The 13,277-nt window shown below is 39.6% G+C and overlaps 1 protein-coding gene and 1 long non-coding RNA gene across 2 annotated transcripts; both read right to left on the reverse strand.

Annotated features, from left to right (window-relative positions):
* Positions 1 to 1,265: 1,265 nt before the first annotated feature.
* LOC121897597 lies at positions 1,266 to 2,106 on the reverse strand. The gene is made up of 2 exons (XR_006096256.1): positions 2,049 to 2,106; positions 1,266 to 1,907 (listed from the first exon to the last, which is right to left on the reverse strand). It is a non-coding gene; the product is annotated as an uncharacterized LOC121897597 (long non-coding RNA).
* Positions 2,107 to 2,230: 124 nt separating this feature from the next.
* On the reverse strand, positions 2,231 to 4,856 carry LOC121897596. Its single transcript, XM_042412178.1, has 2 exons — positions 2,554 to 4,856; positions 2,231 to 2,412 (listed from the first exon to the last, which is right to left on the reverse strand). Exon 1 carries the CDS (start codon positions 4,549 to 4,551, stop codon positions 2,557 to 2,559), a length of 1,995 nt encoding a protein of 664 aa, XP_042268112.1. The 5' UTR covers positions 4,552 to 4,856; the 3' UTR covers positions 2,231 to 2,412; positions 2,554 to 2,556.
* Between the last annotated feature and the right edge of the window lie 8,421 nt (positions 4,857 to 13,277).

Genomic DNA, 13,277 nt, shown 5'->3' on the forward strand with positions numbered 1-13,277 from the left:
GGAGAGGAAAGAAACAAGGGAGCAGCAGCATGCCAGGGAGCATGAGGAGATTTGATGTCCATTTGTTTCTCATGAGCCTGGCTCCAGCCATGAGACAACTGCCTTTAGACAGGCATTCATGGCTCAAAGTTAGAATGCAGGAGAGGCTCCAAGAGGCAGAGTTTGGTTGGAGCTTCATTTTCACAGCAGCCACATGTCAACTCACATGATGTACAGCTATGTTGTGGTTATGTATGTATGTATAATACATGTATAATATATTTATTTTAATGTTACTTTGAGGTGAGTGTTGATATGGTGTTGATTGTTTTTATTGTACATGTTCCTGTTCTATATTGAGAAAATATAATCACTACATTTACTTTAGCAACATGTCATTTTAACAGTTTAAGGACAATCTAGAAACTAAATTTTAAATAAAAATTTGACAAACAAAGAAGAAACAGTTAAACTTGATGTTATTTAACAATATGCATCTTAAAATACAATGTAAGGCATAGGTGCCTTCATCTGTATTTGAAGATGCACATTATTTACCTGTCCAGTTTGAGGTATCTGTTTCTCTTTTTGTAATTTTTGCTGGCTGAGCTTACATTTTCCATGCTGTTGAACCCTAGATATTAAATCAATACTATGAACAATAATTTAACAAGACATTGGGTAAATGTAATGTGTTTGTTTGAAGCACTAGGGGTTTAATTTAATCTTGAATAATTAAACATGGAATTTATTACAAATTATATACATGTACAACTTAAACATTAAAGAATATACCTAAATCAATATTTACAAATTCAGTTCAATAACTTTAAAAGGATTGAAGGAGAAGTCTGCACAGTGGAGCACAGCACATATGGTCATATTGCAATGGGACTTGGCCAGCAGGAGAGGTGAAATACTGGCAGAACATATCCTTCACCCTCAGCGCCTCTGCTGATGCCCTATTCTCTCGAATACTCCTAATGACACACGGTGTGCTGCCATCCACATCATCAGTATCTTCATCCTCAACATCAAAAGCAAATAATAAGAAAAGAGTGATTTTGAAGCACATATGAGAATGTAGACACTTTTATTGAATGACTTTTTCCATTTTTATATTCATGAAACCAATAAGCTTTTTGTGGACAATTTTGAGTGTCCAATTGATCAACTGTTTTGAAGTAAAGTGGGAGGAAACCGGAGAACCCGGGGTAAACCCACGTCACCTCAATAGACAAAATACAGACTCGGAAAGGCTAAAAATAAGGACTCAAACACTCGTCTTCTAGTTGTGAGGAAACATTGTTGACCTCTGAGGTGACTCTGAGAGCTCAAGTCCTGCTCTGCATCCAGGGCACGACTGAAGCTCCTAAACCCCAGCTCACTTTTTCCTTTCAGGAAGAAGGCTACCCACCCCCTAAATAACCTCAACACTGGCTCCATGTCTGAAGGGGAGGCCCTCAGATATAGAACCACCGCTGACCCCTGAGATTACCCTGAGAGCTCCAGTCCTGCCTCACGTGGAGGTAAGGCAGGACTGAAGCTCTTTACTGCGTTCATCTTGAAGGAAAAAAGTAATTCTCAGCTCACTTTTTCCCTTCAAGATGAAGGCTACCCACCCCCTAAATAACCTCAACACTGGCTCCATGTCTGAAGGGGAAGCCCTCAGATATAGAGCCACCGCTGACCCCTGAGATTACCCTGAGAGGTCCAGTCCTGCCTCACATGGAGGTAAGGCAGGACTGAAGCTCTTTACTGCGTTCATCTTGAAGGAAAAGAGTAATTCCCAGCTCACTTTTTCCCTTCAAGATGAAGGCTACCCACCCCCTAAATAACCTCAACACTGGCTCCATGTCTGAAGGGGAGGCCCTAAGATATAGAACCACTGCTGACCCCTGAGATTACCCTGAGAGCTCCAGTCCTGCCTCACGTGAAGGTAAGGCAGGACTGAAGCTCTTTACTACCTACCCCCTAAATAACTACCCCCTCCCCCTAAATAACCCTGACCCTCTATGCCCATCTGAAGGGCTTGGCCCCTGAGATTACCCTGAGAGCTCCAGTCCTACCTCACGTGAAGGTAAGGCAGGACTGAAGCTCTTTACTACCTACCCCCTAAATAACTACCCCCTCCCCCTAAATAACCCTGACCCTCTATGCCCGTCTGAAGGGCTTGGCCCCCGAGATTACCCTGAGAGGTCCAGTCCTGCCTCACGTGGAGGTAAGGCAGGACTGAAGCTCCTTACTACCTACCCCCTAAATAACTACCCCCTCCCCCTAAATAACCCTGACCCTCTATGCCCGTCTGAAGGGCTTGGCCCCTGAGATTACCCTGAGAGGTCCAGTCCTGCCTCACGTGGAGGTAAGGCAGGACTGAAGCTCTTTACTACCTACCCCCTAAATAACTACCCCCTCCCCCTAAATAACCCTGACCCTCTATGCCCGTCTGAAGGGCTTGGCCCCTGAGATTACCCTGAGAGGTCCAGTCCTGCCTCACGTGGAGGTAAGGCAGGACTGAAGCTCTTTACTACCTACCCCCTAAATAACTACCCCCTCCCCCTAAATAACCCTGACCCTCTATGCCCGTCTGAAGGGCTTGGAGAGGGCTTTTCCCAGTGAGGAGAAGAACCTGGAGATGGCACTCCGTTTCTTTGCAGTAAGGTGGTGGTACAAATAGTTGGTGATGACTTTTTCGGCTTGTGGCTCCTGTAAATTAATCGAAATCAGCAAATGCGTTGCACAGCCCCACATTTTCGCCAGGGGTTTGATCACCGCCTTGTCGAGGTCTTCAAACTTCTCTGGGGTTATTCTCAATTCTGCTCCCTCGACTTCGGCCCATATCCTCTCGAAGAGACGCTGGATGATGACCTCTGGCTGCGTTGTGGTCCAGTTCAATTTGGCCTTGTTGTACAGCCTAGATACCAGCCTCTCCACGAGGAACAGGACTGCTTTCTTGTTTATCTCCCCCATTGTGTCCTCCTGTGCCCCTGCAACTTCCTGTGGGGATCGTGTCTTCTTACGATTACGTTTTTTATTACGTTTAGTGGCTGGCGCTGGAGTAGGTATCAGGCATGCGTTCTCCTCTGCGACCTCTTTTAAGGGACTCTGTGCAACTGACTCAGTGCCTTGTAAAGCCAGTGTGAGTCTGTCGGAGTGGCTGGCAGCCTGGGTTTTCTGCCACCAGTTGATCAGAGCCAGGAAGCAGCGGATTTTCTTCCGTATGTCCTCATACATGGCAGGATCAACCACAGGACGAGCCGCTGCCTTCCTCCTGATGGCTTTCGGGATGATCTCCGGCATGACGGTCCCATATTTGATGTAGCAGTACATCATTTCGGTGAGTTTCTTGGTCATCACCACAACGTTATTCCCAGAAAGAGTTTTATATCTGGGAAATAAGCAAAGCTCATTCCCACCTTGGTCTTTCTGTTTATCCCCATTCTCCACCAAAAGCAACGACTCAAAACTATCAATGAGAGACTGCATTGACTGGCTGCTTTCAGCTTCGGACTCGTGTCGGAATTTCCTCTTCATTTGTGCCACAATGCGAAGTATTGATGTTTTGGCGAGGACCTTCACAAAGAAGGTCTTTATAATGCTGCTTACTTCTGTCAGACTGAGTCTACACTTCTCTTTGGATTGTGGAGTTGAAGACTTGAAGACCTCACTGGCAATGAGTTGACTGATGTCATATGACACAACCTCAATTTGAAAAGAGGATTCAGACTGCAGCTCCTCGTACTCCGAATCCACTTCATCCTGCAAAAGAGGCTCTGTGATCTCACTAACAGCTCTCTCAATTATTTCCTGGACTACTTTAGCTGTTTCAGCCACAAATCGGTCTTGTGGTGGCTCCTCCTCTGCGTCTTGTGGCTCCTCCTCTGCGTCTTGTGGCTCCTCCTCTGCGTCTTGTGGCTCCTCCTCTGGGGTTTGTAGCTCTTCCCCGTGTGAACTACAGATGAAATCGAAGTCTTTGTTCTCCAGATCCTCCAGTAACAGCTCTAAGCTGGTCTTCTCTAGGGAGGTGGTCTGGCTTACTGTCTGCCGATGTCCCCGGGGTGTGCGAATTCTAATCTTGGCGGCAAACTTTTTAAGCATTTTGGAAGCATGTTTGAGCATGTTGTTAAGTCTGTGCGGAGGAGTGATGTGCTGGCTTATTCCAGACCCAGAGCTCTTCTGAGCAGAAAGGGCAGAGCTGACGCTCTCTGCAACCTCCTTAGCCAGCAGGCTTGTCAGTCGTTGGGGGCTGTCACACTGGTCTCGGTCCTTTATGTCCAGAACCTCGGCAAAGCTCTGACTCAGTGTGTCACCCAGTTTGACTTCGACTAGCTCCTCAGAAATTGCCACACTTGTGTTCTTGAGTGTGGCCAAAAGGGTGTTTGTCATTGCTTGTATGATTTCCAACAGCAGCTCAGCCAACAAGATTTTGGTGGTATCGTCAGGAGAACCGGATTTCAGCAGTATCCACCGGTCCTCTGTCATCCTTCCAACAAATTTTTGGATCAGCGGGCGAAAAGTGTCGACTGTGACCACCGCCATCTCTTCTGAGCACAAGTTTCCTGTTGTATTCATGGTAATTGTTATGATGTTACCTTCGATGCTTGATACTTGATCCGTTCTATGAACTGCACTGGGCTCTGTGAACTGCACTGGGCTCAGTTTTCACGTACCAATGTCTGAGTTTAACACAATGCTGAGAATCAGTGTGTGGGAGACACTTATTGGGTTTTTAACATCAACATCAAAGCTTTCAACATCAAAGCATCAAGGGATTTGAACATGATGTCACAGGGAACAAAGAAATGCCAAAATGTGATGTCACACAGATCAACGGAACTGTCTTTTCCATAAATCCCGCCCCCAAGCAACGGCCGTTGTTCGGCAACCGTTGCTAGGCACCGGCAGCATTCTCTGACCAGTTGTGTTCTAGTAATTAGTGTCTTTTTAAATGTCTACAATGATTTTCAAAGATGAAACCCATACGATTTGATTGTTTTATACTCAGAAATAACTGCAAACATTTTGAGAGGTAAATATTTTTCCTGTTTAATCTTCATATTATGACATAAACCTGATTCTGGTAATGATCCACGAATAAATGAGGGTTTTTTGAATCACACAGTGGTGGAAGAAGTACTCTGATCCTTTACTTTAGTAAAAGTACCAATGCAGCAATGTAAAAATACTTCATTACAAGTAGAAGTCCTTCATGATAAAGTAAAAGTACATAAGTATTATGAGCTTGATGTAGTTAGAGTATTGCAGTAAAACCAGTGGTTTGGTCCCTCTGACTGACATCATTAGATTATTAATACTGAGGTATCAGTCTGTAAGCAGCATGTTACTGTTGGAGCAGCTGGAGGTGGAGCTAGTTTTAACTACTTTATATACAGTTAGCTAGTTAAGTCCAGTGGTTCCCAACCTAGGGGTGGAGCCCCTCCAAAGAGTCACTAGATAAATCTGAGGGGTCGTGAGATGATTAATGGGAGAGGAAAAAAGAAATAACAAAGTTCTGATACACAAATCTGTTTTGCATTTGAACATTTATTGAAACAAAACCATGTGGGAAGTTTAGAGGGAAAAATCACTATTTGGTGGAGCTGTTAACAACTCATAGACATCTGAAATGTGACCCCGACTACACACTGCTTTTTTTATGACGTCAAAAGCCAAAAAGGTTGGACACCACTGGTGTCATCTTTAACAGTGTGTTGTATTTTTAAAGCTTGTTATATTATCCAATGTGTCAAATCTTCATCTGAAAAGTAACTAAAGCTGTCAGATAAATGTAGTGGAGCAGAAAGTACAATATTTCCCTCTGAAATGTAGTGGAGTGGAAGTAGAAATTGTCATCAAATGGAAGTACAAGTGCCTCAAAACTGTACTTAAAGAGGACCTATTATGCTCATTTCCATCTCTAAACTTTATTTTTGGACTCCACTAGAGTAGCTTTGCATGATTCACAGTTTTTACAAAAAAAGCCTTATTTATCTTATACTGGCCCTATACGCAGCCCCCACACAGGTAGTTTCGGGTCTGAAAAGTGAAGCCAGGTTCAAGTGCCTTAAACCTGCAGTCTCTCTAATGGCCAGCAGGGGGCGACTCCACTGGCTCCAAAAGAAGTCCAGTTGTATAGAAGTCTATGAGAAAATGACACAATGTCTTACTTGATTTATTACCTCAGTAAATACTTTCCTAATGAGTTTATGGTCTCAATCGCTAGTATCAAGTATTCAAGTATTCAAGTATTCATTTTGTAAAATATGGTTCCTTAGAGTAAAACAGACAATAAAGCAGCGTATGCTTTAGGGCGTGGCTATCTTGTGATTGACAAGTCGCAACCACAGCAACATTGGTTAGGTAACATAACCATGGTGTCACCACAGATTCACAGAGTATAGCTGTAGCCGTCGCTATTTAAATGTGTTTTTCTTACTGTGAATCATGCAAAGCACTGAGACGTGTCAGGTCTCAAGTCAATCCAGAAAGTTTACCTCAAGTTTTAAGTAAATCAAGAATTTTTTCTTTTTCAAATATTTTACTCACAAAATACAAACCAAAAGACAAAAGATATACATTTCTGACAACAAATCAACATACATCTGAGTCCTACCATTTCTAACCCCCTCCAAACCACTTTACAAATCTAAACCAACCCGTATACCAATATGCCCCTCAACCAATATCAGTCATAAACATCATTGCTATTCTTTCATCTCAGAGCACAGATAATATGCAGTATTGATACTGTATAAGAGCACTAACAGAAAAAGAAGACAACAATCATTAGCCTAGATCAATAAAAGAAAATAAAAGAAAACAAAACAAAACAAAATAAAATAAATAAAACAGAATAAACATGGTGGTCTTGTTTTGTTTTGTTTTTTACATTTTTTTATTGATTTTAAGTACTTTTCCACTGGAGCTCATCTTTCAGCGTAATCTGTCTCCTTATTTTGCAGTCGGAAAGTGACCAAGCTAATCATTTCTATTGCTTCGGTGATCCACTCTTTCTAAGTTGGTGTATTTAAAGCAATCCAGTTATTCATGCTTACTTTTTTGTGACCATACATAATGAAAGAAAGATATTTTTATTCTTTGAAGATACTCTGCTGAAGTTATGCAAATCTCCCAATATACATGATTGTGGTGTGAGTGGAATGACTATATTAGTGTGGTTCATTGCTTGCTTTGTTATCCCAAACCAAAGATCTTTAATTTCATTGTAGTCCCACAGCAAATGGAGCAGAGTTCCTTCAGCAGTACCACATTTTATACACTTACTGTCATCCCTTATGCCCATTTTATATAGCTGTGTTGGGATGTAGTATAATCTATTAAGTATTTTAAATTGGCTTAGTTTGTTTTTTGTACAACTTTTTTCCATATATCATTCCAGGGAATATCATCCTCTTGTTTATAGAGATCCCTGTTCCATTTCATTGCTCAAATCTTAAATTGATCATTGGTGCTTTCCTTTAATATTTTGTAACACATTTTAACTATATTTTTTATTGCACAAGCTATGGTTAAAAAGTACATTTTCAAATTTGTGTGTGTTAATGTTCAATTTATCTATGGGAATATTCTTCTTAATAGCATGCTGTAAAGTGATGTAATTTAAGTATTCACTTTTTGGGATACTATGTTCAATGATTAATTCATTAAAGGTTTTGAAACAGTTATATAAAGTATGTGACAAATATGTGACAAAGCTTAGTGATTCCATTGTCTTTCCATTTAGTCCATTTATGACCTTTTTGTTTACGGTTATATTTGAGTTCTGCCATAGCAGCTGATTTATTGAGGTAGCTGTGTTAATTCCAATGATCTTTGTTCATGGTTTCAAGATGTAAATGATGCTTCGATTGGGCTTTGCATGATTTCCTTTGGAAATAGTTTCATAAAATATACACATTTCATGTCAATGTTTTAGCTTTATAACATATTTTCTTCTATGTATTTCCAATCTTTGCTCACAGGGGGATCAAATAATTCACTAACTTGCTGGCAACCAAAGGATAGATAGTGAAAAAAGTTGGGTAGCTGTCGTCCACCTTTTTTGTATGAATTAGACATCCTTAGGTATGAACATCTGGCCTTTTTCTCATGACATATAAAGGTTGAGATTGTTTAATGCAAATGTTCAAACCAGGTTTTCTGTATTGTGACAGGTAACATCTTTAGAGTGTAATTGACAGCAGGAAGAATATTCATCTTTACTATGTTCACACAACCCCACAGAGATATGGAAAGGTTTGACCATAGATCTATATTTGACTTTATTTTATTGAATATTTGTGTGAGATTTATCTCGTGTTTGATAGCTATTTGTTGTAATTCTTAATCCTAAATATATTAGCTCTGTTGGTTTCTATTTAAATTTGTATTTTGCACACATATGATAATGCAGTGTTTATTTAGAGGCAGTAGCTCACATTTTCCCCAATTACTTTGTATCCTGAAAGTCAGCTATATTGAGTGATAATCTGATTGATATAACAAAGTGAGGAGTCCATGGCTGTTAGGTAGAGGATGATGTCATCACAATACAGGGATATTTTATATATTTGACTTCCAGTTTGTATGCCTTTAATATTCTTTCAGATCTTATTTTCTCAGCTAATGTTTCAATGATTAGATTGAATAAAAGTCCTGAGGCTGGACATCCTTGTTTAGCTCCGCGGTGTAAAATGAAAGGTTTTGAAATGACATCATTAGTTCTTATTGAATCCATGGACTTTGAGTACATCATCCTAATCCACTGTATGAAATTTTTATCAAACCCATATTTCTTAAGGGTACTGAACATAAATGGCCATTCAATTCGATCAAAGGCTTTTTCAACATCTAAACTACACCGTACTGCTGGATGAGGGAGCTTTTTTGCATAATGAATGATATTGAATTATTTCCTTGTGTTGTCAGATGAATGTTTTTCATGAAACCAGTTTGGTTAGTGTGTATAAGCTTTCCGATTACCTGAACTAATCTGGCTGCAAAAGTAGAGGAGATAGATCCTCACAAAACTCCTGGCAGATTTCTTCATTATAACCATCAGACCCTGGAGATTTATTCTTAGAAAATTAGTTAATGGCTTTATTTATTTCAAATAGAGTTATTGGCTGTTTTAGTGCATTTTTCCTTCCTCTGATAAGCAGGGGAGATGAATAATCTTTAAGAATTCCTGCCTTGAATTAGGGTCATCATCACTGTCGGACTTGTAAAGATTTTCATAAAAGTCAATAAAGGTTTTATTTATTTGATCTGGATCAGTGGTAGTTGAGTTCTTTGGTAATATTTTAGTCATCTGTTTTTTAAGTCTTGAAGTTAGCAAGTTTCCTGCCTTCTCTCCACATTCATAATAATTCATTTTGCTCTTTTTAGTTTATATTCAATTTTGTTCCTTATAATGTCATCATATTTATCCTTATATTCATTTGACAGTGAGTTTCGCAACAATTTGATTTCTGTTAATAATCTGTTTTCTTCTTGGTGCTGCTTTTTATTCTTTAGGCTACTTATCTTGATTAATTCCCCTCTAAGGCAACATCTTAAAGTTTCCCATATCAGTGGAGTGTCAGAGATGGAGTTTTTGTTCATGTCCATGAATGTTTGAATGTATTAACTTATTTGCTTTTTAATCTCTGGATCTTTGAATAGAGATTTATTGACCTTCCACTGTTTAGTTGGCAGTGGTGCTGATTGCAAATTAAAGTCAAACTGAATGGGATTATGATCTGAGATAACTACTGGATGTATTAGACTCTGTGTCACATTTCTAATCAAGAAACTTCAAGTCAAGCGTTGAGTCAACTGAAGTGTGTTCCAGTCATGTCTCAAGTAAATCGAGATACAGTATGTTCAAGTCTACTGGCCTTGTATTACATTGGCTGTAATGTTGTTAGTGTACATTACATTCAAACAATTAGATGTGTAATATGGGATTAACTTTTCACATTAATACTGAGAAAAAGAAGATAGAATCACAGCCAGGTCTGCTCAGGTAACAAGTACACTAATAAAATATAAATGTTTATGATTTCTGTGAATGTTCAAACTTTTGTCCATCTCTACATTTCTTTCAAAGACTGACAGAGTGGACACGAACAGTAGAGGGTCCACTGTCCAGGCTGGAGGTGCACTGTACAGAGGCTGTGGCACAGTCTGCTTCTGTAAATACAATCACATGTGTAAATTAATTGTATATAGATCAGCTTGAGCTCAATGTATGTATATATGACTACTGAAATACAAGAGATAACTAACTTTCCTCCTTTGTTCAGTATGATCATTATTGTCACCTCACAATAAACTTATTTAAAGTTCAGATAATTATTATTGTTCGCGCTGAACAGACACTTCTTGTTCATATGCTGTCTGTCCTTTGACTGTCTCGTAAGTTTTGTATTTTGTTTGGTTTAATAATTGAGGCAAAAAGAGGAGTGCCATCTTACCTTCGCAAGTATGACTATGCTCTCACAATTTGCTGGCTTGTGAATTAGCAGATCTTGCACCCAGCCATGCAAACTGTTCATGAGCTTCTAGGGATTTGTAACTTTTAAACTATTTATTAATTTAACCAACATTTTAGCCAAACTCTTAACAAAACTAAAGGTAAGCATGCAACCACCGTAGCACTGCAGCAGGCACAGACAGGTAACAGAGCGTGTTCCTCCCACGATGGCCCCCCCGTACCAACATGCAATGCGGGGTGACGTACCTTCACATTCTCTATTGCTACTTTTACTTACAATCTTACTTGAGTAAAATATCTCAATACCTCTTCTAACACTGATTAAAGGTGAACTCCACTGATTTTCCACCTCAGTGTGTGTTTCCAGATGTTATATGTGACTAAAAAAGTTATATAAAGCCTTTTGTGTCTGCAGAGGGAGGTGTGAGAAATCTGATAAACTAAAAACATGTAAATATTTAATGTCCTAACATGAAAAATGTCATTATTTGCTGATATTTTCTGTACGAGGAATGGCCAGAATAATAACAGGAAGGTATTTTTGAGTAATAAAGCCAGTGGGAGAATGGGGTGGTGTGAACAGAGGATAAAGGCGGTGAAAGGGGTGATGTGCCTTCACATTCTCTATTGCTAATTTGACTACAATCTTACTTGAATAAAATGTTTCAATACCTCTTCTAACACTGATTAAAGGTGAACTCCACTGAAACAAAATCTACTCACCGGAAAAACTGAACATCCAACTCTTTAGAGGGTCTTTTATGACAACCAAACACTTGACAAGACTTTTTTAGGTGACCAAAATGCCATAATTAACTTTAACGAACTGAAATAGCAGCAGCTACGCCTATACTCTGTGAATCTGGGGTTATGCCTTGGTTATGTTACATAATCAACATTGCCGCCGTGGTAGCGATTTGTCAATCACAAGGTAGCCACACCCTAAAGCATACCCTGCTTGATCATCTATTACACTCCAAATGGGGCCATAATTTACAAAATGAACATCATGATACGTTGAAGAATACTTGATACTAGTGATTGAGGCCATAAACTCATTAGGAAAGTATTTACTGAGGTAATAAATCAAGTAAGAAGTTGGGTCATTTTCTCATAGACTTCTATACAACTGGACTTCTTTTGGAGCCAGTGGAGTCGCCCCCTGCTGGCCATTAGAGAGACTGCAGGTTTAAGGCACTTGAACCTGGCTTCACTTTTCAGACCCGAAACTAACTGTGTGGGGGCTGCGTATAGGGCCAGTATAAGATAAATAAGGCTTTTTTTGTAAAAACTGTGAATCATGCAAAGCTACTCTAGTGGAGTCCAAAAATAAAGTTTAGAGATGGAAATGAGCATAATAGGTCCTCTTTAAGTACAGTTTTGAGGCACTTGTACTTCCATTTGATGACAATTTCTACTTCCACTCCACTACATTTCAGAGGGAAATATTGTACTTTCTGCTCCACTACATTTATCTGACAACTTTAGTTACTTTTCAGATGAAGATTTGACACATTGGATAATATAACAAGCTTTAAAAATACAACACACTGTTAAAGATGACACCAGTGGTGTCCAACCTTTTTGGCTTTTGACGTCATAAAAAAAGCAGTGTGTAGTCGGGGTCACATTTCAGATGTCTATGAGTTGTTAACAGCTCCACCAAATAGTGATTTTTCCCTCTAAACTTCCCACATGGTTTTGTTTCAATAAATGTTCAAATGCAAAACAGATTTGTGTATCAGAACTTTGTTATTTCTTTTTTCCTCTCCCATTAATCATCTCACAACCCCTCAGATTTATCTAGTGACTCTTTGGAGGGGCTCCACCCCTAGGTTGGGAACCACTGGACTTAACTAGCTAACTGTATATAAAGTAGTTAAAACTAGCTCCACCTCCAGCTGCTCCAACAGTAACATGCTGCTTACAGACTGATACCTCAGTATTAATAATCTAATGATGTCAAACCACTGGTTTTACTGCAATACTCTAACTACATCAAGCTCATAATACTTATGTACTTTTACTTTATCATGAAGGACTTCTACTTGTAATGAAGTATTTTTACATTGCTGCATTGGTACTTTTACTAAAGTAAAGGATCAGAGTACTTCTTCCACCACTGTGTGATTCAAAAAACCCTCATTTATTCGTGGATCATTACCAGAATCAGGTTTATGTCATAATATGAAGATTAAACAGGAAAAATATTTACCTCTCAAAATGTTTGCAGTTATTTCTGAGTATAAAACAATCAAATCGTATGGGTTTCATCTTTGAAAATCATTGTAGACATTTAAAAAGACACTAAATACTAGAACACAACTGGTCAGAGAATGCTGCCGGTGCCTAGCAACGGTTGCCGAACAACGGCCGTTGCTTGGGGGCGGGATTTATGGAAAAGACAGTTCCGTTGATCTGTGTGACATCACATTTTGGCATTTCTTTGTTCCCTGTGACATCATGTTCATATCCCTTGATGCTTTGATGTTGAAAGCTTTGATGTTGATGTTAAAAACCCAATAAGTGTCTCCCACACACTGATTCTCAGCATTGTGTTAAACTCAGACATTGGTACGTGAAAACTGAGCCCAGTGCAGTTCACAGAGCCCAGTGCAGTTCATAGAACGGATCAAGTATCAAGCATCGAAGGTAACATCATAACAATTACCATGAATACAACAGGAAACTTGTGCTTAGAAGAGATGGCGGTGGTCACAGTCGACACTTTTCGCCCGCTGATCCAAACATTTGTTGGAAGGATGACAGAGGACCGGTGGATACTGCTGAAATCCGGTTCTCCTGATGATACCACCAAAAT

This window comes from Thunnus maccoyii, chromosome 5 (genome assembly GCF_910596095.1).
Source record: "Thunnus maccoyii chromosome 5, fThuMac1.1, whole genome shotgun sequence".
Lineage (NCBI taxonomy): Eukaryota > Metazoa > Chordata > Actinopteri > Scombriformes > Scombridae > Thunnus > Thunnus maccoyii.